At 43.8% G+C, this 27,911-nt stretch overlaps 2 protein-coding genes across 14 annotated transcripts; both read left to right on the top strand.

Annotated features, from left to right (window-relative positions):
• Nucleotides 1-117: 117 nt before the first annotated feature.
• LOC139671105 (serpin B6-like) lies at nucleotides 118-27,734 on the top strand. 6 transcript variants are annotated; one of them, XM_071553387.1, is made up of 8 exons: nucleotides 118-220; nucleotides 2,177-2,286; nucleotides 2,679-2,856; nucleotides 18,933-19,070; nucleotides 20,136-20,253; nucleotides 20,480-20,622; nucleotides 25,828-25,995; nucleotides 26,468-27,734. In XM_071553387.1, the coding sequence occupies exons 3-8, from the start codon at nucleotides 2,689-2,691 to the stop codon at nucleotides 26,879-26,881; spliced, it is 1,149 nt and encodes a 382-aa protein (XP_071409488.1). In that variant the 5' UTR covers nucleotides 118-220; nucleotides 2,177-2,286; nucleotides 2,679-2,688; the 3' UTR covers nucleotides 26,882-27,734. The 6 variants fall into 6 exon arrangements, with proteins under 6 accessions (XP_071409488.1, XP_071409494.1, XP_071409490.1 ...); XM_071553393.1 differs by lacking the exons at nucleotides 18,933-19,070; nucleotides 20,136-20,253; nucleotides 20,480-20,622; nucleotides 25,828-25,995; nucleotides 26,468-27,734 and adding exons at nucleotides 3,755-3,892; nucleotides 4,482-4,599; nucleotides 4,830-4,972; nucleotides 6,773-6,940; nucleotides 7,855-9,112; XM_071553389.1 differs by lacking the exons at nucleotides 118-220; nucleotides 2,177-2,286; nucleotides 2,679-2,856 and adding exons at nucleotides 16,605-16,704; nucleotides 17,231-17,340; nucleotides 17,734-17,911.
• Nucleotides 9,263-16,322, top strand: LOC139671100 (serpin B6-like). Of its 8 annotated transcripts, none has more exons than XM_071553379.1 (8): nucleotides 9,263-9,403; nucleotides 10,011-10,120; nucleotides 10,514-10,691; nucleotides 11,717-11,854; nucleotides 12,902-13,019; nucleotides 13,249-13,391; nucleotides 14,423-14,590; nucleotides 15,062-16,322. In XM_071553379.1, exons 3-8 carry the CDS (start codon nucleotides 10,524-10,526, stop codon nucleotides 15,464-15,466), a joined length of 1,140 nt encoding a protein of 379 aa, XP_071409480.1. In that variant the 5' UTR covers nucleotides 9,263-9,403; nucleotides 10,011-10,120; nucleotides 10,514-10,523; the 3' UTR covers nucleotides 15,467-16,322. The 8 variants fall into 8 exon arrangements, with proteins under 8 accessions (XP_071409480.1, XP_071409476.1, XP_071409482.1 ...); XM_071553375.1 differs by having other exon boundaries at nucleotides 10,004-10,120; XM_071553381.1 differs by having other exon boundaries at nucleotides 9,263-9,426.
• Nucleotides 27,735-27,911: the final 177 nt, after the last annotated feature.

The following is a 27,911-nucleotide window of genomic DNA, read 5'->3' as shown; positions in this document are numbered from 1 at the left end:
TAAAATCCTCGGCCAGCGGAGCGGCACGGACAGGGTGTGAGGGGGTAGAGGCCGTGAGACTGCCCAGACACAGCGGGGCGGGGGCACCGCCATTTTGCGGGGCGGGGCTGCTGCCATTTTGTGGGGCGGGGCTGTGGCACCTCCCGCAGCCAAATCCCGGCCAGGTCCCCGCTCCCGCTTATCCCTCTGCCCGGGAAACGGGAGCGCGGCGGCCGGCGGGGTGAGTGCGGCGGCTCTGCTGTCCTGAAAGTTTTCTGCAGGAAGCCTGCGTTTGGTTGTTGTTTCAGTTGTGGGGGGTTTTTTTAACATCAAAAAGTAGAGTGCATGGCGTTGCTGTCGTTGTGGTTTTCTTTTTTTTTCTCTTTGAAGGCATTCCTTACGCAGCGCAGCTTCGTTCCAGCTGGGGCCGCGCCGGGAGCGCTCCCTGTGTGTGGGGCCATGGGGAGGCACCTCCTGTGGAATTCTCGCCCTGCAGGGCTGGGGCAGCCTCGGCCTCTCAGGGGGGGGCAAACCCTTGGCTTGTCACGCCTCAGTTTCCCGGGACAGTGCCAGTCTCCTCCCTGCCTCTGCCCGCTCCTGCAGGGCACAGGGGCCGGGAGCTGGCGGGGTGTGCTGTGCCATCCCAGCGCCTGCCGTGTTGGGAAGAGCCTTTGCCAGGAACTGTGCGGTCTCGCCCTGCAGGTGTTTCAACATCGCTTCCAACTCTCGAAGTCCTGTTGCCTCAAGGAATCTTGTTTGGGTTGAGAGGGTGGGGAAAGGGCTGTGCATTTCTCCTTTCTCTGTGGAGGTGGATGCAGCCTCTGAGGCAGCTGATGCGAAGTGTCCTTGTACACAGGGCATTAATCCACGTTGTTCCTGGGAAGTGTCTCTTGGGCTGGGGAAGAGCTGGACCCTGCTCTGGGCGGGTCCCCCCACGGCTCTGCAGTGCAGTGAGTGCTGTCTGATCTAGGAAAGACAGCCTTTTGATCTGTAAAGACGGTTCTTACGCACAGGTGTCGATAGCTGGGAATATATGCCTCAAATTCCTGCTGGTAGGAGCACAGAGAGTCCAGGCATGCAGAAAGGACCATCTGTATGAGAGCCTCACCGCTGACCTGCTGATTACCAAGGGGTTTGCCACAAATAGTTCACAAATGACTGACAAAAATGTATCAAGTTTTTTGTTCTTTAAAGTGCAGTCATTGTGTGTTGTCTCAAAAACTGCTCTGGTGGGAAGGATGTCAGTAGTTTCGTTGGTATTCCTGAGCTGCAGGGAAGGCATCGTTAACTGTGCACATATAACTCCTACCTGTGTGTTTCAGCTGTTGTAATGTTACTTATTATTTGGTTAAATACGCTGATTTTGAGGGAGACAAATAGTGTCAGTTGTGTTCTTTTGTCGGTAAGTTCTTTCTTATTGTGGAACCCCTGTGGAAACTTTCTAGGCAATAACTTCTTGCTGCTGGGAGTGTTCCCGAGTGTTTTGACTTGGAAGTCAAAACTCTGGTGGTAGGAACCCGCAGGTACTGGGATAGTAGAAAAATGCAGGGTTTCACTGTAACTAACATGAACACTATGTCTCCTACTTAGCTGTAAAGTACATAAAATAAATGTTACAGACACAGCTGGAGGGTTGTTTCCATCTACACCTCCTTGAGTTTTGTTTGATTGGGTTTTCTTTTCATTTATGGGAGAAGAGAAACTGGAGAAATACTCCACAGTTTATAGCAAAGCTACTAGCAAGAAATTTTCTTGGGTGGAAAATCACGCATGCAGAAACTTGCACATTTCATCTGGTTGTCTGAGATAATGAATCAGTTGTATGAATAAGATGTGAGGTTTGTATTTTGTAGCAACATATAAACACTCGGCCCTGCCTTAAGGGCAGAACAAAACAGAGAGACTTTTACTACCAGCTGGTATTTTACTATTCATCATACTTATCTGCAGTTAACTCAGCGTTCTAGTACTTACTGCTCCTTTTATTGGTAGGTGTGTGATTTAATTGCAGGTGAACTACCTACACAGGTGATGAGAATGACAGGCACCATGATTTTATTGTATGTGTTTCCATGTTGCAGGCAATAAAATGGAACTAAAGTGGACTTTGATTTTTTCTTTGTACTACAATAGGAAATTGCAGCAATCTGTCATGCTGATGAAATTATTTTTTTCTGTTTTCTTTTTTATCTTGTAGGACAAGTCATTCTGCTGACTTCTCCCAGCACAGCTGTTGGGTTTAAAATACGGAGCATACCCACAGAGGTAAACTGAAGGTACTGCTGAAGGTCTGTAGACTTAGAGAAGGTAAGATTTTATAATTCTGCTGTTCTGACATCTAAATTTTTAGCCTGGTTTTCGTGTAAGGGAAAATTATTTTCTTTGTAAGTCAAAAGAACTTTCTTTCAGTAAGTCCTGAACAAAGTCCTGTTGTGCCTGATCATCTCAAAATATTTAAAATTTTGTAGGTATGGGCTTGAAATATAAAAGCAGACAGTAAATTCCTAAAGTAACTCAAGTGGGTAGTGTGGAGTTTAAGGTGCTTGTGCCACCAAATCAGTTTTTCAGTGAAGTGATAATGTTCCAAGCTAATGGTGACATTTGCTGACTAATTTATGTTGAGAAATATAAAAGAGAGAAACAGCATTTTTGTGTTCAAATCCATTTGATCCGTTCTTGTTCTGTGTTTTATCTCCCAGGCTTGGAGCCATGGAAAGCCTCTGTGCAGCAAATACCACTTTTGCACTGGACCTGTTGAGAAAGCTGTGTGAGAAGAAAAGTGGGCAGAATGTCTTCTTTTCCCCTTTTAGTATTTCTTCTGCTTTGTCCATGGTTTTGCTGGGTTCAAAAGGTAACACGGAAGCCCAAATAACAAAGGTAGGTGAAAATAAAGTTAGTGGATCAAATGTGAAGGGAACATGTGAGCAACAAATGTGTCTTCCAGTCTGTGATGTGCAGTGCTGCTAAACTAGGATTGTCCCTGTGGTGTGAGAGAGCAGAGGTGATTCTTTGGTTTGTGTGTAAGCAGAATGTGTTTTTGTGGTATTTATAGGATGAGTTTTGTCCAGTGTGAAATGAAAAGGTTCCTGGATTTGTTGTGTGTGGAGGTTTTCCCCTTTTTTTTCAGATAGCTCTTACCACATGTATTTAAGAGGTACTGGGTTTGGTTTTGGTTTTTTTCTATTTGCTTGATGAATATATGTATATAGATATATGTATATAAGGTTTTCTTCTGCTTTCTTATTTGGGCTTAATATCGGAAAATATGTTTTCAAAATGTAGCCAGCCACATAAAAAAAATTTAAAAAATCCATGCTGTCTGCGTGTCAAACTGGTAGGTGCAGCTTGATTTACTTTTTTTTAAATTTGCTCAGTTGACAAATACCCCTTGGCATATGTTTAACAAATGAATTGACAGTCTGAGAAGAACAATCAATCATTTGTGCTGTGATATTTGCCTCTTTTGCAAAATGGAAGAGGTGTGTAAACACCTATTTTGCTAAATCTATATAGTTTTCTCCAAAATCATATTTTTGTCAAAGTGGATTTATTTATTCAAAATGCATCTGGAAACAGTTACCTGGGCCACTGGCTGTTGATTTTCCTGTCTGGGCAGGGAGTTGTACCCTGGTCTCCAGAGGTCCCTTCCCACCTCAGGCTTTCTGTGATCCTCCTGTGCTTTTCGTCATAGAAGGAAAATCAATACTGCTGACTCTTCTGCTCCCGAACTTATTACTTGTACAACCACTGAGGATGTTTGTTTGTCTTTGTACAGGTGCTGTCTCTGAACAATGCTGAGGATGCTCACAAGGGGTATCAATCCCTTCTCTCTGACATTAATGATCCAAACACCAAATACATCCTGAGAGCTGCAAATCGGCTTTATGGGGAAAAGACATTTGAGTTTCTCTCAGTGAGTAACCATTAAATTTGTGGCATTCTTTTGGAGTTCAAAGGCAGGCTTTGGGCTTTGCTTTGCATATTTTCTGGGCTGGGACCCAGGAGTGCAATAGATGAGGCCAGAGCCTGGTATCTGATCTTGGTGCAGTAACTAATTTTAGAGAAACTGTGATCTGAATATTGCAACATAGGGTAGAATCCATCAGTCTCTACAACTCCAGGGTTCTGTGATCCATTCATAGTTTTGGCTGTGGGACAAATGGATGATGTATCTCTTAGCAAAAGTCTTATAAACAAATCATATATTGTCTCACATAAGCATAAAGTAAAACGAAAAAAACTAGCCATGTTATTTTCAGTGAAGTTACATAGAAGTTTTTAGCACAGGAACTAAACCACTTGACTTAAAACCATACAGAGGACAATTCCTAGTTTGTTTAGATGTTATATGCCATAATAGGAAAATATCAGGCAGAACTTTAATGACCCTATGAAGCTAGCTGGGGAAAGTGAGCAGATTTCCTTGCTGTCTTTAAGGATCATCTGTGTCTGAGTGAGAGTAAAATGTCTTGCTGCAAATCTGTTGTTTATGTCCCTGTTAGTCATTTCTAGAGTCGAGTCAGAAGTCCTACCATGCTGGCCTGGAAGCGACTGACTTTGTGAATGCTTGGGAGGATTCCAGAAAAGAAATAAATGGCTGGGTAGAGGAAAGGACTGAAGGTGAGTGATTTGCATAGTGGCCTTTTGTATCTGCTGGTGGCCATGGCTTGGGTAAAGAGCTGTTTCAGCATATAAGGTGGTGAATTAAGGCAAATGTTGAGCTCTTCCTCTGTGTGGTATGTAATTCTCTTCTCTATTGTGTATTAATTGTGGAGGAGATATTTTGTTGGATAATAAATATATAGATGTTAAATAATTAAAAAAATGGTGTTTTTCTCTGTACCATAAAGGTAAAATTCAGAACCTGTTGGCAGAGGGGATTCTTGATTCCATGACTAGACTTGTGTTGGTGAATGCCATCTATTTCAAAGGCAACTGGGAAAAGCAGTTCAACAAAGAGAGAACCACAGAAAGGCCATTTCATATTAACAAGGTATGATGTGCTAAAATAAAGGCAATAAATCTGAAATGAACACAAATCACTCTGAGGAACAAAATATTCCAGCAGGGTTACCTTGGGTAGGCTGTATGAAATCCCTTATGTCTCCTCACTTTCCTATGGGAACTCTCTTTGTTGAGTTTCTGTGAAGTTTCATGTAATTACTAGAAAGTTTAATATAACAAATATTTCTTTCGTTCTCTCTTTTTCCCTTTTATTCCTCTTTTTTGTTTGAGAGAGGTAACCCTCTACATAATGACTGGACTTAGAAGTGATGAGGAGAGAACACGAGTGAAGTTGTCTGGTTACTTCAGTGTCGTGAACAATTTCAAAGAATTAGTGAACTTGTGTCAACCTGCAACTGGTGTGGGTCAGAAAAATATTTTTTCCTTTAGGTTGTAGGCAGAAAAGAGCACTTATACACATGCAGAAGTTTTTATATCTAAGTCTTCTTCTCAGTCAGTGCTTTTGTTCTGCATTTCTGTGAGTGGACTGATACAAAATAAATGGAAACAAATCTCCTTTGAAGACCTCTGTGTTTTACTGTGTTGGTTTTAGAAGTAGATCAGGGCTATTGAGGAAGACTTGGCTGCTGTCATGAGCAGGCCATGGCTGCCCCTCAGCATCCCCTCCACCTCTGTGTTGGCCTCGGGTGTCATGAACAAGAATTGGTAACAAGCCTTCCTAAACTGACCTACTTCCAAGGAACATAATGCAAAATAGAAGTCCTCATGGCTGACTTGCAAGTGTCCCTTTCTCTCAGTGCTAAAATATATTCGAGGATGTTTGAAATGGTTAATAGCACTTTTTAAATAGGGGCTGTTGCTGCTCAGCCCATGGTACCTACTGCAGCACTTGAGAGACTGCTGGAGTGACTTGGTTCCTGACATCTTGCCCTTAATGAGCAGCTGAAAATCCCAAGTGTTACTTGAACTAGTTATTTTACAGTCTGTCTGGTACCAAAGTGTTACTTTAACATCCTAGGAACATTTCCAGGATCCTCTGAATTATTTCTGTGACTCTTGCACTTCTTACAACTCACTAGATGTTTTTTAGTTCTTGTGGCGCCTTTTTGTTTTGCTTATCCATCCTTTTCATGTGTCGTTGTTGCTGCAAAATAATTTCTGCTATCTTCTCTGTGGGCCTTATTCCGGTTGGTTTTACTTCAATAACAAAAATCAACTTGCATGGTTATCTCATGAAGATAAGAGAGAAAGCCATGACACTGTAAAGGGAGGAAATACTTAAACAGTAGTAGCTGAATGCTCCATGTGGAAATGAAATGAGGTAGCAAAGAATGAAAATCTCTCCCCTTCTTGCTATGCTTATGACTTTTAAGAATTCAAAATAATGCTCTCACTTTCTTGGTATTTCTAGTAACATTGTAAAATACTTTAATTCTTATTTTTTGTATTACTTGGAACCACATGGACTAAAAATGAAAGTATATCTGTTGAAATGACCTTTTATTCATTTGCAGCAAGGATTATAGTCCCTGCTTCTTACCAGCTCTGAGTGCTTGTCACTAGTTCTTCAGGGAGCTAAAGGGCAAGGACACATATTTGCCATGTTTCTTTAAAGGAGTCTTCACAGTCATTTCTACATTAGTAATTAAAAATGAAATCTCAGGGATTCTTAGTGTTTTACAAAAAGCAGTGCTCTGTCTGCACTCTGGCATATGTTTAGTTTTCTTTGGTCAAATTCTCCAAAGCCTTCAGGAACTGGCTGCCTGGTTAGTGTTTTGAGACCAGCATAACATATCAGTGCTAATTGTTGTCATCTCTTTATTTTTAGAACGAGACCAAACCTGTGCAGATGATGTTCAAGAAGGACACATTTAACATGACCTATATTGGGGACTTGCAGACCAAAATCCTTGAGCTGCCCTACGTCGGTAATGAACTCAGCATGATCATCCTGCTCCCTGATGCAATCCAGGATGGATCCACCGGTTTGGAAAGAGTAAGTGGTTGAGCTGGATGCAAAGACAGGCTGTATCCTTGCAGGGAAGAAGGTGTGGTACAGAACATAGACCTGCAGTTCAGTTCCAGAGCTATTTTGTCACTGGTGCTCAATGGCAGCTGAAATGTCCTGCACCTCCCTGCCCCCAAATGACTGGCCCACCGGGTGTCACTGCTGCCTCCTTAGTCAGAGGCTCTGGAAGAAGACCTGGCCTTCCACAGCAGCAGAGGTCAGCTGTGGTTGTGGTGAAGGCATGGTATGATAAGCATCATACGTGGAGAGAGGGAATTTGGGTGGCTCTTAGGAAGTCCTGTGGCTTCTCCTGTAGGTCTTCTGTTCTAAGCAGCTGGCAGGTGGTCTGTGGCACACTGCCTGAAAACAGGCTCACTGGAAAGTGCAGGATCTCTCCTGTTGGAGATGGGATAAGAGTTTGGGGTAGTATGTGCTCTGGACAAGGAATTTAATAATAGGGTTTTCTAACACTGACTGCGAAGGGCCTTTCTAAGCAGATTTTTTCATCACCCTGTCAACATAAGGAGGAACCTTTGCTTAAGAGACAGAAGAACTGAGCTCAGTTTCTTTGGAACTTTGTAAGCAGCTCTTCTGTGTCATTGCTTCCTTTATGTAAAAATGTAAAATAACCCCTAACAATCCTAACATCTGTAAAAGTAAACATTGCATGGAAATTATTGATCCCTATTTTATCCACGAAAAAAGTATATGGGAATGATCTTGGCTTGGACCCTAGTCCGTAGTGAGAAGTGTAACTTGCACTTCTGGCTTGAGAAACTCTAAACCTTCATAAAAATGGTGCATGTTATGCAATATGTAAACAAATTCAGTAATCATTTCTTTTGCTTGTGGAACAGACTCAATTCTCACTGTAATTAAATAAACTCGGCGTTTTCTTTTAGCTGGAAAGTGAACTTACGTATGAGAAGCTGATGGATTGGATCAATCCTGAAATGATGGACTCTACAGAGGTGAGGGTGTCCTTACCCAGATTTAAGCTGGAAGAAAATTATGATCTGAAACCCATTCTGAGCAGCATGGGAATGCCTGATGCCTTTGAGTTGGGCAAAGCTGACTTCTCAGGAATGTCATCTGGCAATGAGCTGGTGCTGTCTGAGGTGGTTCACAAGTCCTTTGTGGAAGTCAATGAAGAAGGCACTGAAGCTGCTGCCGCCACAGCTGCGATAATGATGATGCGCTGTGCAATGATCGTTCCAGACTTCACTGCTGATCATCCCTTCCTCTTCTTCATCCGGCACAACAAAACTTGCAGCATTCTGTTCTGTGGCAGGTTTTGCTCTCCGTAAAGAGGACATGTCTTGGCAGGATAGGTGCCATTACACAGAAGACATGTCTCTAGAACAGGGTGACTCCTTTTGCACTAATTCTCTTTCAGTCTCTGCCTGAACCCTCCTCTGTGCTCTTGATTGTCAGGCTTGGCAAGAATAACAGAGGTGCTTAGAGCTCCCCAGCAAGTGCAATGTAAAGCACCTCTCGCCTTGTGCACCTGCATGCAGAGATCTCAAAGTTCTTACTGACAGAAGTAACATCCCACTTGCTCATTTGTGTCCTGGATATGCCTTCTGGTGTTTACCAGGGTGAGGCAGGGAGTGAGAGACCTTGGGAGAACAGAAGTTACTTTTGTTTTTGTCAAGGCTGGAGCACCTTTTTAGCAGCATTCCCCTTTTTTCTTCCAGTCTTACCCATATAGTGTCTTGATACATTCCCTAGAGCTGAAAGGAGTCTTTGGCAGCCTGTTCCAGGTGTTGCTGAGCATCCTACCAAGGCATTTTGTTAATAACTGGACAAGGAGTTCATCAAGAATGGGAATGAAAGTATGTTTGTGTACCACATGTCCTTGTGGGAGTGCTTGTGCAGTGAGAACCTTTGTTTACTGAGCACAGGACATCTGGGTTTATTACCTGTCACCTGGGTCTGGTCCTTTAATATTAAAGAGTGTAATGAAAGTGCCTATGCAATATATGAATAGCGAAACTGTCAGGTTTTTTGCTATTGTTGTATATTTATCCTATTCATACTTTCTTCAACATCATAGGGTAACTGTACAAAACCAAACACACAGCTGAACCAGCTTTCCTAACACAGGGGTGTGTTTTGTACTTTCTGTTCCTGAAATAATAAAAGAACTGTTGTAAGGATTGTAGGCCTCTGTTCCTTTTTCTTCAATTATACTTTATACATGTATTTTTAAATCTGTCGCTTGAAGAAAGCAGTTCTGGACAGAGCACACCTGGCTTGGGTGTGGCTGCCCCAGCCGGGCGGTGTCCCCGCGGTTGTGGCCGCTGCTCCGGCCGGGCAGGGCTGCGGCCCAGCGGGCTCGGCTGCGCTGGGGCTGCGCGGAGCGGGAGGGCAGCGGGGCAGCCTCCGCCCCTGCCCCCGCCCCGGGGCATCCGCGGCAATGGGGCGGCAACGGGAAGAAACGCGGAAATTGTTCGTGTCTCCGCCAAAAGCTGGTCCGGCAGCGCGGGGTGGAGGCTGGGACGTGGATGGTTTGGGGGAGAGGCTCGCTCGGGTGGTGCAAGTAACTGAAAATGCGCTTTAGGGTGTTGGTTTGTCTTTGGGGGACGGGAGGGTGGCGGTGGTTTTAGTTCGAGAAAAGAAGATTGCAAATCTGGCGGGCGAGTATCCGTCTGTCGGAGGGAGCTGGGTATTTTGCAATGCTCGTAGGAAGTGTGTCCTGGAAATCCCCACGTTGTGGTGCGAACTCCTCCACGTATCTGGGTCTGAAAGGGTACAGACAAGTGGGAGAGTTGGGCTGTAAGAAGCGGGGTCACAGCTGCGGGAATGAGATGTGTGGGGTGTGCTGGGTGTGGGAGGCAAAGAGCATTAACCTGCAGAGGTGCCAGTTCACATGCTTCCAATGTCAAGGTAGAAAGCAAGGAATTTTTTTAACTAATGCCGTTAACGAACTGTGGTCATTAAGACTGAAATACATATTTATCTGTGGAAAATATCCCAATTTTTCCATGTGAAACCTTTTTTTTTTAAGAGAAAGATGGATAGGGAATGAAATTCTTGGTGTGTTTGTAGCTTGCAGGTAAAGTCATTCTGCTGACTACTCCCAGCACAGCTGATAGGTTTAAAACTCAGAGGGCACTCGTAGAACTAAACTGAAGGTCCTACTGAAGATCTGTAGATTTAGAGAAGGTAAGAATTTCTAATTCCACCATTCTGATGTCTATCGTTATAGTTTGGTTTCTGTGTAAGGGAAAATTTCTGGGTTTTGCAGTCCAGACAGTCTATTTCAGTAACTCCTGAAGAAAATCTGGTTATGCCTGATGACCTCAAAAAATGTAATACTATGGAAGTATGCAACTGAAATACAAAAGCAGACAGTAAATCCCTAAAGTGACTCAAGTGAGTAGTATGAGATTTTAAAGATGGCTGTGCCACCAAATCAGATTTTCAGTGAGCTGATAATGTTCCAAGCTAATGATGACATTTGCTGGCTGGTTTATGCTGGGAGATGTAAAAGAGAGAAACAGCATTTTTGTGTTCTAATAAATTTGATCCGTTCTTGTTCTGTGTTTTATCTCCCAGGCTTGGAGCCATGGAAAGCCTCTGTGCAGCAAATACCACTTTTGCACTGGACCTGTTGAGAAAGCTGTGTGAGAAGAAAAGTGGGCAGAATGTCTTCTTTTCCCCTTTTAGTATTTCTTCTGCTTTGTCCATGGTTTTGCTGGGTTCAAAAGGTAACACGCAAGCCCAAATAACAAAGGTAGGTGAAAATAAACTTAGTGGATAGAATGTGATAGGAACATGTGAGCAACAAATGTGTCTTCCAGTCTGTGATGTGCAGTGCTGCTAAACTAGGATTGTCCCTGTGGTGTGAGAGAGCAGAGGTGATTCTTTGGTGTGTGTATAAGCAGAATGTGCTTTCGTGGTATTTATAGGAGGATTTTTGCCCAATGTGAAATGAAAAGGCTCCTGGGTTTTCTTGTGTGTGGTGGTTTTTGATTCTTTGCAGACAGAGAGATTTTCTTTCTGTATTTCATTAGGACTGCTTGGGATTTTGTTGATTGGTGTGATGAATGTGTAGCTATATAAAATATTTTCTTCTGCTTTCTTATTTGGGTTTATTGTCAGGTGATACATGTTTTCAAAATGTAGGCAGGAATATAAAAAAAAACATGCTACCTGCATGTCCAAGTGGTAGCTGCACCTTGCTTAATTTTTTTAAAACTTCTTCATTTGGCAAATACCCCTTGGCATATGTTTAACAAATAAATTGACAGTCTGAAGTGAACAATCAGTCATTTGTGTTGTGATGTTTGCCACTTTTGCAAAGTGGAAGAATAGAATACCAACTTTTGCTGCCACTTAAACCTGTTTAATTTTCTCCAAAGACATATTTTGTCATGCTGGACTTGTTCAAAATCGCTCTGAAAACAGTGCTGGGCCACTGGCTGTAGATGTCTTTCCTTGGGCAGAGAGTTGTACCCTGGTCTCAGAGGTGTCTTCCCACCTCAGCCATTCTGTGGTCGTCCACTGCTTAGCTTGAGGGAACCAAACTCAGTATTGCTGACTCCTGTGCTCCCTCATTTATTCCTTGTACAACATCTGGCTGGGTGCATCAGATGTGCCTTGCATGATAAGCTCCAGCTGGGAGGAGTGATGAAAAATCTTTTGGCTTCAAGTGACAGTGTTGAACCCACCATTCCTTTAACAACCACAAGAATTTTGCTGCAGCAGGTGTTTTTAGAGAAGGTAAGCACTCTGCTGAGGATGTTTGTCTTTGTGCAGGTTCTGTGTATGAACAAAGCTGAGGATGCTCACAATGGGTATCAATCCCTCCTCTCTGACATTAATGATCCAAACACCAAATACATCCTGAGAACTGCAAACCGGCTTTATGGGGAAAAGACATTTGAGTTTCTCTCAGTGAGTAACCATTACATTTGTGCCATTTTTTACTACAATATACTTGGTACCTCTCTGTTTTTGAGTTCAAAGGCAGGCTTTGGGCTTTGCTTTGCATATTTTCTAGGCTGGGACCCAGGAATGCAATAGATGAGGCCAGAGCCTGGTATCTGAACTTGGTGAAGGAATTAATTTTTGAGCACCTGTTTTCTGAATATTGCAAAGTAGGGTATAATCCATCAGTCTCTACAACTCCAGGATTCTGTGATGCATTCCTGCTTTTGACTCTGGGAGAAATATTTGATATATTTGTTTTTCCTTAATCATGTGAAAATAGGACCCAAAAGAATTTTTATTGCTTTTCAGCCTGGGCAGTATTGTGTAGTTTTTCTCACTTAGGTAAGTGCTCCAGAATACAGGACTTGTATGATTTTCCTTATCAGAAGATCTCAATAACAGCAGATACTGTGTTACACATGCTCCTTTAAATGTGACAGAACATGTAAAATGTAAGAATGTGAGAACATTCTTTTTCCCCCAGTTGTGATTTACAGTGTTTCTTTCTATGAAGTGTGTTGCTGTTTCATAAAAAGTACATGGACTGTAGTCTCAAACATTGCACCTGTGTACTCGAGGCATAACTATATTAGGTCAGAGAGAAGGGATGTTTTATCCTGTCTAAGGAAGATTCCTTTATTATCTGAACTAAAAATTCTCCATTAGTCTGGGAACTGTAATGCTTCAACTTAAGTAGAGAAGGGCTTACAAAATAATATGTTATCTCACTGAAGGATAAGGAAAACCCAACAAAAACATTGGGCACTTCATTTCTCAGTGAAGTTACCTTGAATTTTGTAGCACAATAATGAAACCATTTGACTTGAAAACATACAAAGAATTCCTAGTTTAAGAAATTTGTACAAATCCTGTGTCAGCCAGAACTTTAATGGCTTTCTATGAAGCTGAGGGAGGAAGGTGGACAGATTTTCTTGGTGTAGTCACAAATCACCTGTGTTTGAGTGAGAGTAAAATGTCTTGCTGCAAATCTGTTGTTTATGTCCCTGTTAGTCATTTCTAGAGTCGAGTCAGAAGTCCTACCATGCTGGCCTGGAAGCGACTGACTTTGTGAATGCTTGGGAGGATTCCAGAAAAGAAATAAATGGCTGGGTAGAGGAAAGGACTGAAGGTGAGTGATTTGCATAGTGGCCTTTTGTATCTGCTGGTGGCCATGGCTTGGGTAAAGAGCTGTTTCAGCATATAAGGTGGTGAATTAAGGCAAATGTTGAGCTCTTCCTCTGTGTGGTATGTAATTCTCTTCTCTATTGTGTATTAATTGCGGAGGAGCTATTTTATTGGATAATAAATATATAGATGTTAAATAATTAAAAAATGGTGTTTTTCTCTGTACCATAAAGGTAAAATTCAGAACCTGTTGGCAGAGGGGATTCTCAATTCCATGACTAGACTTGTGTTGGTGAATGCCATCTATTTCAAAGGCAACTGGGAAAAGCAGTTCAACAAAGAGAGAACCATAGAAAGGCCATTTCATATTAACAAGGTATGATGTGCTAAAATAAAGGCAATAAATCTGAAATGAACACAAATCACTCTGAGGAACAAAATATTCCAGCAGGGTTACCTTGGGTAGGCTGTATGAAATATCTTATGCCTCCTCCCTTTCCTATGGGAACTCTCTTTGTTGAGTTTCTGTGAAGTTTTCCATAATTACTATGGACATTATTGTAAGACAAAGACAGGTGCAAAAACTTGTGGATATAAGTCCTCTTCAGTCCCTGTGCTTTCTTTTTTTGCTGCATTTCTGGGAGTGGATTGATTCAAAAGAAATGGGAAAAAAATCTCCTTTGAAGCCCTCTTGTTATACTGTCTTGCATTTAGAAGTAGATCAGGGCTATTGAGGAAGACTTGGCTGCTGTCATGAGCAGGCCATGGCTGCCCTGCAGGATCCCCACCATCTCTGGGTTGGCCTCCAGGTGTCATGAACAACACATGGTAACAAGTCTTTCTAAACTGACCTGCTTCCAAGAAACATTATGCAAAATAGAAACCTTCATGGCTGACTGGCAAGTGTCCCTTTCTTCATCGTGAAATATATTCGAGGATTTGAAATGGTTAATACCACTTTTTAAATAGGGACCGTTCCTACTCAGTCCATAGTACCTCCTGCAGGGCTTCAGAGACTGCTGGACTGACTTCGTTCCTGACAGCTTGTCCTCTCACTGTTGAAATGTGTTGAAAAAGCTGGCTGAGTATGCAGAGACACTATTCCATTTTCTCTTCTTTGCAGCCCTGCAAAACCAGGACCAGGTTTCAAGATGCAACACCAACAGGATGTAGTGCTGATGAATGATCTGCCTTTTGATTTGTGGTGGAAAATTGTGCAGTGCTACTGCACATGAGCAGTTTTTACCCCTTGCTTTAAAAAAGTCCGTGCTGTGTCTGCACTCTGTGGTGTGTGGTTGGTTCTCCTTGGTCAAATTCTCCAAAGCCCTCAGGAACTGGCTACCTGGTTAGTGTTTTGAGACCAGCATAGTAGCTCAGCACTAACTGTTGACATATTGTTATTTTTAGAACAAGACCAAACCTGTGCAGATGATGTTCAAGAAAGACAGATTCAACATGGCCTATATTGAGGACTTGCAGACCAAAATCCTTAAGCTGCCCTATGTTGGTCATGAACTCAGCATGATCATCCTGCTCCCTGATGCAATCCAGGATGGATCCACCGGTTTGGAAAGAGTAAGTGGTTGAGCTGGATGCAAAGACAGGCTGTATCCTTGGAAGGCAGAAAGTCTGGTACAGCACATAGTCCTGCAGCTCATACGAAAGCGTAGAATCTCTTCAGTTGTAGAGACAGGATACATGTTTGGGCTATTGTGTGCTTTGGACGAGGAATTATTAATAATGTTTTCTCCCACTGACTGCAAAGGGCCTTGTGAGCAGACTTTTTCATCACTCTATTAACATAAGGGGGAACCTTTGTTTAAGAGTCAGAAGAACTGGGTTCAGTATATTTGCAACTTGGTCAGTAATTCTGTGCCTTTGTTTCCCATATGTAAAAATTAAAGAACTCCAATAGACACTCTAAACCCTGGGCAAAAAATGATGCATGTTATATAGAAGATAAACAAACACAGTAGTCACTACTTCTGGGCATGTAACATCAACTCTCTACTCATGTTAATTATGTAAATTTGGCATTTTTTTTAGCTGGAAAGAGAACTTGCATATGAGAAGCTCACAGATTGGATCAATCCTGAAATGATGACCTCTAAACTGGTGAGGGTGTCCTTACCCAGATTTAAGCTGGAAGAATATTACGATCTGAAACCCATTCTGAGCAGCATGGGAATGCCTGATGCCTTTGAGTTGGGCAAGGCTGACTTCTCTGGAATCTCATCTGGCAATGAGCTGGTGCTGTCTGAGGTGGTTCACAAGTGCTTTGTGGAAGTGAAGGAAGAAGGCACTGAAGCTGCTGCTGCCACAGCTGCAAGATTCGTTCCGAAGTGTGCAAGGATCGTTCCAGACTTCACTGCTGATCATCCCTTCCTCTTCTTCATCCGGCATAACAAAACTTGCAGCATTCTGTTCTGTGGCAGGTTTTGCTCTCCATAAAGAGGACATGTCTTGGCAGGATAGGTGCCATTACACAGAAGACATGTCTCTAGAACAGGGTGACTCCTTTTGCACTAATTGTCTTTTTCACTCTGTGCGTGAACCCTCCTCTGTGCTCTTGATTGTCAGGCTTGGCAAGAATAATAGAGGCGCTTAGAGCTCCCCAGCAAGTGCCATGTAAAACACCTCTCGCCTTGTGCACGTGTGTGCAGAGGTCTCCAAGTTCTTACTAACAGAAGTAACATCCCACTTGCTCATTTCTGTCCTTGACTTGCCTTCTGGTGTCTGCCAGGGTGAGTCAGGTAATGACAGACCATGGCAGAGGAGAAGTTACTTTTGCTTCTGACAAGGCTGGAGCACCTTTAGCTCCATTCTCCTTTTTTTCTTCGTCTTACCCATTTAGTGTCGTGATACATTCCCTAGAGCTGAAAGGAGTCTTTGGCAGCCTCACCCAGGAGTTGCTGAGCATCCTACGAAGGGATTTGGAAACTGGGCAAGGACTTCATCAAGAATGGGAATGAAAGTATGTTTGTGTACCAGATGTTCTTGTTAGGGGTGTTTGTGCAGTGAGAACCTTTGTTTACTGAGCACAGGACATCTGGGTTTATTACCTGTCACCTGGTTCCGGTCCTTTAATATTAAAGAGTGTAATGAAAGAGAATATAGTGCCTATGCAATATATGAATGGTGAATCTTTCAGGTTTTTTGCTATTGTTGTATTTTTATTCTTTTCATAGTTTCTTCAGCATGTTAGTGTAACTGTACAGTACTAAAGACATGGGTGAACCAGCTTTCCTAACACAGGGGTGTGTTTTGTGCTTTTTGTTCCTGACATAATAAAAAGAACTGTACAGATTGTAGGCCTCTGTTCCTTTTTCTTCACTTGTAATTTACACAACTATTTTTCAATCTGTCTTATCAAGAAAGCAGTTCTGGACAGAGCACACCTGGCTTGGGTGTGGCTGCCCCAGCCGGGCGGTGTCCCCGCGGTTGTGGCCGCTGCTCCGGCCGGGCAGGGCTGCGGCCAAGCGGGCTGGGCTGCGCTGGGGCTGCGCGGAGCGGGAGGGCAGCGGGGCAGCCTCCGCCCCTGCCCCCGCCCCGGGGCATCCGCGGCAATGGGGCGGCAACGGGAAGAAACGCGGAAATTTTTCGTGTCCCCGCCAAAAGCTGGTCCGGCAGCGCGGGGTGGAGGCTGGGACGTGGATGGTTTGGGGGAGAGGCTCGATCGGGTGGTGCAAGTACATCAAAGTGCGCTTTAGGGTTTTGGTTTGTCTTTGGGGGGCGGGAGGGTGGCGGTGGTTTTAGTTCGAGAAAAGAGGATTGCAAATCTGGCGAGCGAGTATCCGTCTGTCGGAGAGAGCTGGGTATTTTGCAATGCTCGTAGGAAGTGTGTCCTGGAAATCCCCACGTTGTGGTGCGAACTCCTCCACGTGTCTGGGTCTGAAAGGGTACAGGCAAGTGGGAGAGTTGGGCTGTAAGAAGCGGGGTCACATCTGCGGGAATGAGATGTGTGGGGTGTGCTGGGTGTGGGAGGCAAAGAGCATTAACCTGCAGAGGTGCCAGTTCACATGCTTCCAATGTCAAGGTAGAAAGCAAGGAATTTTTTTAACTAATGCCATTAACTGAGTGTGGTCAGTAAGACTGAAATATATATTTATCTGTGAAAAAAACCCACAATTTTTCCATGTGAAACCTTTTTTTTTTTTTTTTTTTAAGAGAAAGATGGGTAGGCAATGAAATTCTTGGTGTGTTTGTAGCTTGCAGGTAAAGTCATTCTGCTGACTACTCCCAGCACAGCTGATAGGTTTAAAACTCAGAGGGCACTCGTAGAACTAAACTGAAGGTCCTACTGAAGATCTGTAGATTGAGAGAAGGTAAGAATTTCTAATTCCACCATTCTGATGTCTATCGTTATAGTTTGGTTTCTGTGTAAGGGAAAATTTCTGGGTTTTGCAGTCCAGACAGTCTATTTCAGTAACTCCTGAAGAAAATCTGGTTATGCCTGATGACCTCAAAAAATGTAATACTATGGAAGTACGCAACTGAAATACAAAAGCAGATAGTAAATCCCTAAAGTGACTCAAGTGAGTAGTATGAGATTTTAAAGATGGCTGTGCCACCAAATCAGATTTTCAGTGAGCTGATAATGTTCCAAGCTAATGATGACATTTGCTGGCTGGTTTATGCTGGGAGATGTAAAAGAGAGAAACAGCATTTTTGTGTTCTAATAAATTTGATCCGTTCTTGTTCTGTGTTTTATCTCCCAGGCTTGGAGCCATGGAAAGCCTCTGTGCAGCAAATACCACTTTTGCGCTGGACTTGTTGAGAAAGCTGTGTGAGAAGAAAAGTGGGCAGAATGTCTTCTTTTCCCCTTTTAGTATTTCTTCTGCTTTGTCCATGGTTTTGCTGGGTTCAAAAGGTAACACGCAAGCCCAAATAACAAAGGTAGGTGAAAATAAACTTAGTGGATAGAATGTGATAGGAACATGTGAGCAACAAATGTGTCTTCCAGTCTGTGATGTGCAGTGCTGCTAAACTAGGATTGTCCCTGTGGTGTGAGAGAGCAGAGGTGATTCTTTGGTGTGTGTATAAGCAGAATGTGCTTTCGTGGTATTTATAGGAGGATTTTTGCCCAATGTGAAATGAAAAGGCTCCTGGGTTTTCTTGTGTGTGGTGGTTTTTGATTCTTTGCAGACAGATTTTCTTTCTGTATTTCATTAGGACTGCTTGGGATTTTGTTGATTGGTGTGATGAATGTGTAGCTATATAAAATATTTTCTTCTGCTTTCTTATTTGGGTTTATTGTCAGGTGATACATGTTTTCAAAATGTAGGCAGGAATATAAAAAAAAACATGCTACCTGCATGTCCAAGTGGTAGCTGCACCTTGCTTAATTTTTTTAAAACTTCCTCATTTGGCAAATATCCCTTGGCATATGTTTATCATATGATTTGACAGTCTGAAATGAATAATCAGTCATTTGTGTTGTGATGTTTGCCACTTTTGCAAAGTGGAAGAATAGAATACCAACTTTTGCTGCCACTTAAACCTGTTCAATTTTCTCCAAAGACATATTTTGTCATGCTGGACTTGTTCAAAATCGCTCTGAAAACAGTGCTGGGCCACTGGCTGTAGATGTCTTTCCTTGGGCAGAGAGTTGTACCCTGGTCTCAGAGGTGTCTTCCCACCTCAGCCATTCTGTGGTCGTCCACTGCTTAGCTTGAGGGAACCAAACTCAGTATTGCTGACTCCTGTGCTCCCTCATTTATTCCTTGTACAACATCTGGCTGGGTGCATCAGATGTGCCTTGCATGATAAGCTCCAGCTGGGAGGTGTGATGAAAAATCTTTTGGCTTCAAGTGACAGCGTTGAACCCGCCATTCCTTTAACAACCACAAGAATTTTGCTGCAGCAGGTGTTTTTAGAGAAGGTAAGCACTCTGCTGAGGATGTTTGTCTTTGTGCAGGTTCTGTGTCTGAACAAAGCTGAGGATGCTCACAATGGGTATCAATCCCTTCTCTCTGACATTAACGATCCAAACACCAAATACATCCTGAGAACTGCAAACCGGCTTTATGGGGAAAAGACATTTGAGTTTCTCTCAGTGAGTAATCATTAAATTTGTGGCATTTTTTACTATACTGCACTTTGTACCTCTCTGTTTTTGAGTTCAAAGGCAGGCTTTGGGCTTTGCTTTGCATGTTTTCTAGGCTGGGACCCAGGAATGCAATAGATGGGGCCAGAGCCTGGTATCTGAACTTGGTGGAGGAACTCATTTTAGAGAACCTGTGATCTGAATATTGCAACATAGGGTATAATCCATCAGTCTCTACAACTCCAGGGATGTGTGATCTATTCATAGTTTGAGCTGTGGGAGAAATTTTTGATGTATTTGTTTTTCCTTCATCTTGTGATAGTATAACCGAAACCATTTTTATTGCTCTTCAGCATGGGCAGTATGTGATTATTTTCTCTTAGGTAAGTGCTCCAGAATACAGGACTTTTATGATTTTCCTTATCAGAAGATCTTAATAAGAAAAATAGATTCTGTGTTATGCATATTCCTTTAAGTGCTTCCCCAGGTGCGAGAATAAGTAAGGCTCTATTTTTTCCCCTCAGGTGTGATTTAGAGTGCTTCTTTGGGTGAAGAGTGCTATTATTTAATTTGTCTAATAGATGAAAACTACATGGACTGTCGTCTCAAACATTGCATCTGAGTTGTAAAGGCATAACTGCATTAGATGAGAGAGAAGGGATGTTTTATCCTGTCTTAAGAAAGATTCATTTAGCATCTGAACTGAAAGCTTTCCATTAGTCTGGGAAGTGATTACACTTAAATTTAAGTAGAAAGTAGTTTACAAAGACATATGTTGTCTACCTGAAGCATAAGGAAAACCCACCAAAAACGTGAGTCACTTCATTTCTCAGTGAAGTTACCTAGAAGTTTTGTAGCGCAGTAAACGAGCCATTGGACTTAATAACATACAATGAAGAATTCCTAGTTCAAGTAGTTTGTATAAATCCTGTAAGTGTCAGCCTGAACGTTAATAGCTTTATATGAAGCTGAGGGAGGAAAGTGGGCAGATTTTCTTGGTGTAGTCACAAATCACCTGTGTCTGAGTGAGAGTAAAATGTCTTGCTGCAAATCTGTTGTTTATGTCCCTGTTAGTCATTTCTAGAGTCGAGTCAGAAGTCCTACCATGCTGGCCTGGAAGCGACTGACTTTGTGAATGCTTGGGAGGATTCCAGAAAACAAATAAATGGCTGGGTAGAGGAAAGGACTGAAGGTGAGTGCTTTGCATAGTGTGGCCTGTTGTATCTACTGGTGGCCATGGCTTGGGTAAAGAGCTGTTTCAGCATATAAGGTGGTGAATTAAGGCAAATGTTGAGCTCTTACTCTGTGTGGTATGTAATTCTCTTCTCTATTGTGTATTAATTGCAGAATAGATATTTTATTGGAGAATAAATAATGTCAAATTATTAAAATCTGGTGTTTTTCTCTGTACCATAAAGGTAAAATTCAGAACCTGTTGGCAGAGGGGATTCTCGATTCCATGACTAGACTTGTGTTGGTGAATGCCATCTATTTCAAAGGCAAATGGGAAAAGCCTTTCAAGAAAGTGTCAACCAGAGAAAGGCCATTTCAGATTAACAAGGTATGAACAGTGGCGAACAGGAGTGGGCAAACAGGGGCGTGGCACGGCAGTTTGCACCGCAGTTTGCACAGGCAGGGTGAGCAGGCAGGGCAGAAGCCTAGGTGTTTGGTGGATTTTTTGTTGGTTTTTTTTTTTCTTCCCACAACTCAAGGCAGTCATGGTTTCCAACAAAATGAAAGCCGTTGCTGCTGTTACCAGTCGAGGTGTGTCAACACAGAGAGCACCCTCTAAAAAGGATACAGCCTCTCAGGCCTCTGGCTGCACCGACTGTTTGAGCCTGGAACTGCTACCAGAGGACAGTGTGAGAAACACCTGCATAGGATGTGAGCAGATGAATGATTTGCTCTGCCTGGTGGCAGAGCTAAAGGAATAGGTGGAAAGGCTCAGAAGCTTAAGGTAGAGTGAAAGGGAAATTGACTGGTGGTGTCACACCCTTTCAACCCCTAAGGAAACCCAGCAGGAATCGGTGTAGCCCAGCACTTCTTGCCATCAGGCAGATAGAATAGATCATATGGATAGCGAGGAATGAAAACAGGTGCCTGGTCGTAGAGGAAAAAAAAAAAAAACCCTTGACGCCTTTCACCTACTGGGGTGCCTTAAAAAAAACAGTATATGGCCCTGGAGTCAGAAAGTCTGATGGAGGGCAGTCAGGAGGAAGATCCGTCTACAAGGTCTTCTGGTTGCCCCCTGTCTCCCAGACGGATTACCACTCCAGATACAAGGAAAAAGAGAAGGGTTGTTGTAATCGGTGACTCCCTTTTGACGGGAACTGAGGGCCCTATATGTTGGCCAGACCCATCCCACAGGGAGGTTTGCTGCCTTCCTGGGGCCAGGGTGAGGGATATTACTAAGAGACTTCCTAAGCTAATTCAACCCTCAGACTATTACCCGCTGTAAAAGAAAGAAGTCCCAGGGTAATTAAAAAAGTGATGACATCAATGAAAGAAGTCCCAGGGTAATTAAAAAAGATTTTAAGGCACTGGCCTGATCACTTCATGGGACAGGAGCCTCAGTTCCTGTGCAAGTCGGAATGAATAAGGAGATAAATCAGGAGATATATAGGAAAGCCAAACTTAACAATAGGTGGCTTGGGGACTGGTGCTACTGTCAAAATTTTGTTTTTTTCATCATGGGGCAAACTTCATGTTGCCTAGTCTACTCAAACCAGATGGGCTTCATCTGTCTAGGAAGGGCAAAAGAACTGTAGCCCATAAGTTGGCGGGGCTGGTTAGGAGGGCTTTAAACTAGGTCTGAAGGGGGAAGGGACTGAAACTGGGCTCTCCAGAGATGAGCCTAAGGGTGTAGAGCCCGAGTTGAGAGTAAAATCAATGGCCCAGCTGAAGTGCATGTACACTAATGCAAGCAGTACGGGAAACAAACAAGAGGAGGTGGAAGCCATGGTACAGCAGGAAAACTATGATGTAGTTGCTGTCACAGAAACGTGGTGGGATGACTCGCATGACTGGAGTGCTGCTATGGGGGGCTACAAGCTCTTCAGAAAGGACAGGCAGGGAAGGAGAGGTGAAGGGGTGGCTTTATATGTTAGAGAGTCTCTTGACTCTGTTGAAGTTGAGGTCAGCAGTGACAAGGTTGAGTGCCTGCGGACCAGAATCAGGGGGAAGGCCAGCAAGGCTGACATCCTTGTGGGTGTCTTATAGACTGCCCAACCAGGATGATGAAGGAGATGAATTATTCTACAAGCAGTTGGTGGATGTCTCAAAATCTCCAGCCCTTGTTCTTGTGGGTGACTTTAACCTGCCAGATAACTGCTGGGAGCTTAATACTGTAGAGAAGAGGCAGTCTAGGAGGTTCCTGGACTGTATAGAGGATAATTTCCTTCATCAACTGGTAAATGAGCCTACCAGGGGTAAGACCTACTGTTTACAAACAGAGAGGGGCTGGTAGATGATGTAGTGGTTGGAGGCCACCTGGGGCATAGCGACCATGAAATAATAGGATTTTCAATGCTCAGAGATGCAAGTAGAGCTATCATTAAAACCTCTACACTGGACTTCCAGAGGGCAGATCTTGGCCTATTCAAAAGACTAATTCAGAGCATACCCTGGGAAAGTACCCTTAAAAACAAGGGGGTCCAGGAGGATTGGACATGTTTCAAACAGGAAGTTTAGAGTGCACAGGAACAGGTTGTCCCAGTGTGCCGAAAGGCCAGCCAGAGGGCAAGACGGTTGGCTTGGTTAAATAGGGAGATTCTGAAGGAAATCAGGGATAAAAAGAAAGTGTACCGACTGTGGAAAAAATGGCTGGCTACTTATGAAGAATTTATGAAGAGAGCTAGGTCATGCAGAAAAAAAATCAGGGAAAGAAAAGTGCAATTTGAAGATAATTTGACTAATTCTGTTAGGGATAACTAAAAGTCCTTCTATAAATACATTAATAACAAAAGGAGGGGCAAGAAAAACCTCCACTCTCTGTTAAACTTGGAGGGAAATAATGTTAACAAAGATGAGGAGAAGGCTGAGGTACTTAACACCTACTTTGCCTCACTTTTTACCAGTAGGACAGGTGGCTCTCAAGACAACTGGCCCCTGGAGCTGGTAGGTAGAGAGAGGGAGCTGAATACCCCCCTGTATTCCAGAAGGCAATAGTTAGTGACTTACTGAGCCAGCGGGATCCTCACAAGTCTGTGGGACCAGACAGGATCCATCCCAGGGTGATGAGGGAGCTGCCAGAAGAGCTTGCCAAGCCACTCTCCATCATCTCCCAACAGTCCTGGCTCTCTGGGGAGGTCCCAGATGATTGGAAGTTGGCGAATGTCACCCCAATCCACAAAAGGGGCTGCCAGGCTGACCCTGGCAACTACAGGCCTGTCAGCCTGACCTCCATGCCTGGCAGGGTTATGGAGCAGTTCATCCTGAGTGCAATCACACAGCACCTTCAGGATGGACAAGGGATTAGACCCAGCCAGCATGGGTTTAGGAGGGGCAGGTCCTGTCTGACCAACCTGATCTCGTTTTATGATCAAGTGACCCACCTGGTAGATGAGGGGAAGGCTGTGGATGTGGTCTATCTGGACTTCAGCAAGGCCTTTGACACTGTCTCCCATAATATACTCCTGGAAAAGCTGGTAGCCCATGGCTTGGACAGGGGCATTCTCTGCTGAGTTAGGAGCTGGCTGGAGGGTCGGGCCCGGAGTGTGCTGGTGAACGGAGCTGCATCCAGCTGGCGGCCGGTCACTAGTGGTGTTCCCCAGGGGCCAGTGTTGGGTCCAGTCCTGTTTAACATCTTTATTCATGATTTAGGTGAGGTGATTGAGACCATCATCAGCAAATTTGCAGATGACACCATGTTGGGAGGGAGTGTCGACCTGCTGGAAGGCAGGAGGGCTCTGCAGAAGGATCTGGACAGACTGGAGAGATGGGCTGGTTCCAGTGGGATGAAGTTCAACAAGGCCAAGTGCTGAGTCCTGCACTTTGGCCACAACAACCCCATGCAGCGCTCCAGGGCAGGCACAGAGTGGCTGGAGAGCAGCCAGGCAGAAAGGGACCTTGGGGTACTAATTGACAGGAAGCTCAACATGAGCCAACAGTGTGCCCAGGTGGCCAAGAAGGCCAGTGGCATCCTGGCCTGTATCAAAAATAGCGTGGCCAGCAGGACCAGGCCAGTGATCCTTCCCCTGTACTCTGCGTTGGTGAGGCCACACCTTGAGTGTTGTGTTCAGTTCTGGGCCCCTCAGTTCAGGAACGATATGGAGGGATTGGAGTGGGTCCAGAGAAGAGCAACAAGGCTGGTGTAGGGACTGGAGCACAAGTCCTGTGGGGAGAGGCTGAGGGAGCTGGGGTTGTTTAGCCTGGAGAAGAGGAGGCTCAGAGGTGACCTCATTACTGTTTAGAACTCCCTGAAGGGAAGTTCTAGCCAGGTGGGGGTTGGTCTCTTCTCCCAGGCACTCAGCAACAGGACAAGGGGGCAGAGTCTCAAGCTCTGCCAGGGAGAATTTAAGTTGGATATCAGAAAAAAATTCTTTGCAGAGAGAGTAATGAAGCATTGGTATGGCCTGCCCAGAGAGGTGGTATATTCCCCATCCCTGGAGGTTTTTAAACTGAGATTGGTCATGGCATTGAGTGCCATGATCTGGTAAAGGGACTGGAGTTGGACCAAGGGTTGGACTTGATGATCTAAGAGGCTTTTTCAAACCCAATCAATTCTATGATTCTATGATTTTATATGCTAACAGGATGACAAGATGCTGTTAATGTGAAGTACTCTGAAATGAACACATTTCAGTCTAAGAAAAAAAATCATTCAAGCAGGGTTCCCTTTGGTAGGCTGTATGAAATTTCTTATGCCTCCTCCCTTTTCTACGGACACTTCCTTTGTTGAGCTTCTGTGAAGTTTCCCATAATTCCTAGAGACATTATTATAACACAAAGACAGTTGCAAAAACTTGTGGATGTCAGTCTTCAGTGCTTTTTTGCTGCACGAGTGGATTGATCAGAAATAAATGAAAAAGAATCTCCTTTGAAGCCCTCTTGTTATACTGTCTTGCATTTAGAAGTAGATCAGGGCTATTAAGGAAGACATGGCGGCTGTCCTGAGCAGGCCATGACTCCCCTACAGGATCCCCTCCATCTCTGGGTTGGCCTCCAGGTGTCATGAACAACACATGGTAACAAGCCTTCCTTAGCTCAGCTGCTTTCAAGAAACATTATGCAAAATAGAAGTCCTCATGGCTGACTCTTAAGTTTTCCCTTTCTCAGTGCTAAAATATATTAGAGGATTTTCGAAATGGTTAATACCACTTTTTAAACAGGGACTGTTCCTTCTCAGTCCCTAGTACCTCCTGCATCACTTGAGAGACTGCTGGACTGACTTGGTTCCTGACAGCTTGTCCTCTCTCTGTTGAAATGTGTTGAACAAGCTGGCTGAGTATGCAGAGACACTATTCCATTTTCTCTTCTTTGAAGCCATGCAAAGCCAGGACCAGGTTTCAAGATGCAACACCAGCAGGATGTAGTGCTGATGAATGATCTGCCTTTTGATTTGTGGTGGAAAATTGTGCAGTGCTACTAAACATGGGCAGTTTTACCCCGTGCTTTACAAGAGTCCGTGCTGTGTCTGCACTCTGTGGTGTGTGATCAGTTTTCTTTGGTCAAATTCTCCAAAGCCCTCAGGAACTGGCTGCTTGGTTAGTGTTTTGAGACCAGCATAGTAGCTCAGCACTAACTGTTGACATATTGTTATTTTTAGAACAAGACCAAACCTGTGCAGATGATGTTCCAGGAGGACACGTTTAACATGGGCTATATTGAGGACTTGCAGACCAAAATCCTTGAGCTGCCCTACATCGGTAATGAACTCAGCATGATCATCCTGCTCCCTGATGCAATCCAGGATGGATCCACCGGTTTGGAAAGAGTAAGTGGTTGAGCTGGATGCAAAGACAGGCTGTATCTTTGCAGGGCGGAAAGTTTGGTACAGCACATAGACCTGCAGCTGAGAGGAAAGGGTAGGCTCTCTTCAGTTATGGAGATAGGATACATGTTTTGGCTATTGTTTGTTTTGGACAAGGAATTTGCTAATAAGGTTTTCTACCAGCGACGGTTAAGGGCCTTGTGAGCAGACTTTTTAATCACACTGTTAGCACAAGGAGGAACCTTTTTTGAGAGGCAGAAGAACTGGGATCAGATCCTTTGGAACTTGGTCAGTAGTTCTGTGCCTTTGTTTCCCATACATAAGAATGTAAGTAACCTCAATCTACACTCTAAACTCTGGGGAAAAAATGATGCATGTTACATAGAAGGTAAACAATCACAGTAGTCACTACTTCTGGCCATGTAACATCAACTCTCTACTCATTTTAATTATGTAAATTTGGCATTTTCTTTAGCTGGAAAGAGAACTTACATATGAGAAGCTGACACATTGGATCATTAATGAAATGACGACCTCTAAGCTGGTGAGGGTGTCCTTACCCAGATTTAAGCTGGAAGAATATTACGGTCTGAAACCCTTTTTGAGCAGCATGGGAATGCCTGATGCCTTTGAGTTGGGAAAAGCTGACTTCTCTGGAATTTCATCTGGCAATGAGCTGGTGCTGTCTGAGGTGGTTCACAAGTGCTTTGTGGATGTGAAGGAAGAAGGCACAGAAGCGGCTGCAGCTACCATAGCTCTAATAACGTTGGGGTGCTGTGCAACTCCAGTGGTTGTTCCGGAATTCATTGCTGATCATCCCTTCCTCTTCTTCATCCGGCACAACAAAACTTGCAGCATTCTGTTCTGTGGCAGGTTTTGCTCTCCGTAAAGAGGACATGTATTGGCAGGATAGGTGCCATTACACAGTAGACCTTTCTCTAGAACAGGGTAACTCCTTTTGCACTAATTGTCCCTTTCACTCTGTGCTTGAATCCTCCTCTGTGGTCTTGATATCAGGCTTGGAAAGAATAGTAGAGCTGCTTTGAGCTCCCAAGCAAGTGCCATGTAAAACACTTCTCGCCTTGTGCACCTGCGTGCAGAAGTCTCCAAGTTCTTGCTGACAGAAGTAACATCCCACTTGCTCATTTCTCTTCTGGATATGCCTTCTGGTGTTTACCAGGGTTTGTCAGGGAGTGACAGACCTTGGGAGGGGTTACTTTTGCTTCTGACAAGTCTGGAGCACCATTTTAGGTGAACTCCCCTTTTTTCTTCTAGTCTTGCCCATTTAGTGTCATGATGCATTCCCTAGAGCTAAAAGGAGTCTTTGGCAGCCTTTTCCAGGTGTTGCTGAGAATTCTACCGAGGGATTTAGTTAATAACTGGACAAGGACTTATCCGGAATGGGAATGAAAGTATGTTGGTGTACTAGATGTCCTTATGGGAGTGTTTGTGCACTGAGAACCTTTGTTTCATGAGCACAGGACACCTGAGTTTATTACCTGTCTCCTGGTTCCAGTCCTTTAATATTAAAGAGTGCAATTAAAAAGAATATAGTGCTCATGCAATATATGAATGGCAAAGCTTTCAGTTTTCTTCCTATTGTTATATATTTATCCTATTCATAGTTTCTTCAACATTGTAGTGTAACTGTACGATACGAAAGACACAGCTGAACCAGCTTTCCTAACACAGGGATGTGTTTTGTGCTTTCTGTTCCTGAAATAATAAAAGAACTGTTGTAAGGATTGTAGGCCTCGCTTCCTTTTTCTTCAATTATACTTTACACAAGTATTTTTCAATCTGTCTTATCAAGAAAGCAGTTCTGGACAGAGCACACCTGGCTTGGGTGTGGCTGCCCCAGCCGGGCGGTGTCCCCGCGGTTGTGGCCGCTGCTCCGGCCGGGCAGGGCTGCGGCCCAG

The sequence above is a fragment of the Pithys albifrons genome, chromosome 4 (genome assembly GCF_047495875.1).
Source record: "Pithys albifrons albifrons isolate INPA30051 chromosome 4, PitAlb_v1, whole genome shotgun sequence".
Classification (NCBI taxonomy): Eukaryota; Metazoa; Chordata; class Aves; order Passeriformes; family Thamnophilidae; genus Pithys; species Pithys albifrons.
The sequence above is the reverse complement of the archived record's forward strand: the minus strand, read 5'-3'. Positions and strand labels throughout refer to the sequence as shown.

Excerpts from the sequence above, each read along its gene's own strand:
- LOC139671105 (XM_071553387.1), top strand. The coding sequence starts at position 2,689 with ATGGAAAGCCTCTGTGCAGCAAATACCACTTTTGCACTGGACCTGTTG. Across the intron at positions 19,071-20,135 it reads AGACATTTGAGTTTCTCTCA|TCATTTCTAGAGTCGAGTCA; the intron begins GTGAGTAATCAT and ends TGTCCCTGTTAG. Across the intron at positions 20,254-20,479 it reads GGTAGAGGAAAGGACTGAAG|GTAAAATTCAGAACCTGTTG; the intron begins GTGAGTGCTTTG and ends TGTACCATAAAG.
- LOC139671100 (XM_071553379.1), top strand. The coding sequence starts at position 10,524 with ATGGAAAGCCTCTGTGCAGCAAATACCACTTTTGCACTGGACCTGTTG. Across the intron at positions 11,855-12,901 it reads AGACATTTGAGTTTCTCTCA|TCATTTCTAGAGTCGAGTCA; the intron begins GTGAGTAACCAT and ends TGTCCCTGTTAG. Across the intron at positions 13,392-14,422 it reads GGCCATTTCATATTAACAAG|AACAAGACCAAACCTGTGCA; the intron begins GTATGATGTGCT and ends TGTTATTTTTAG.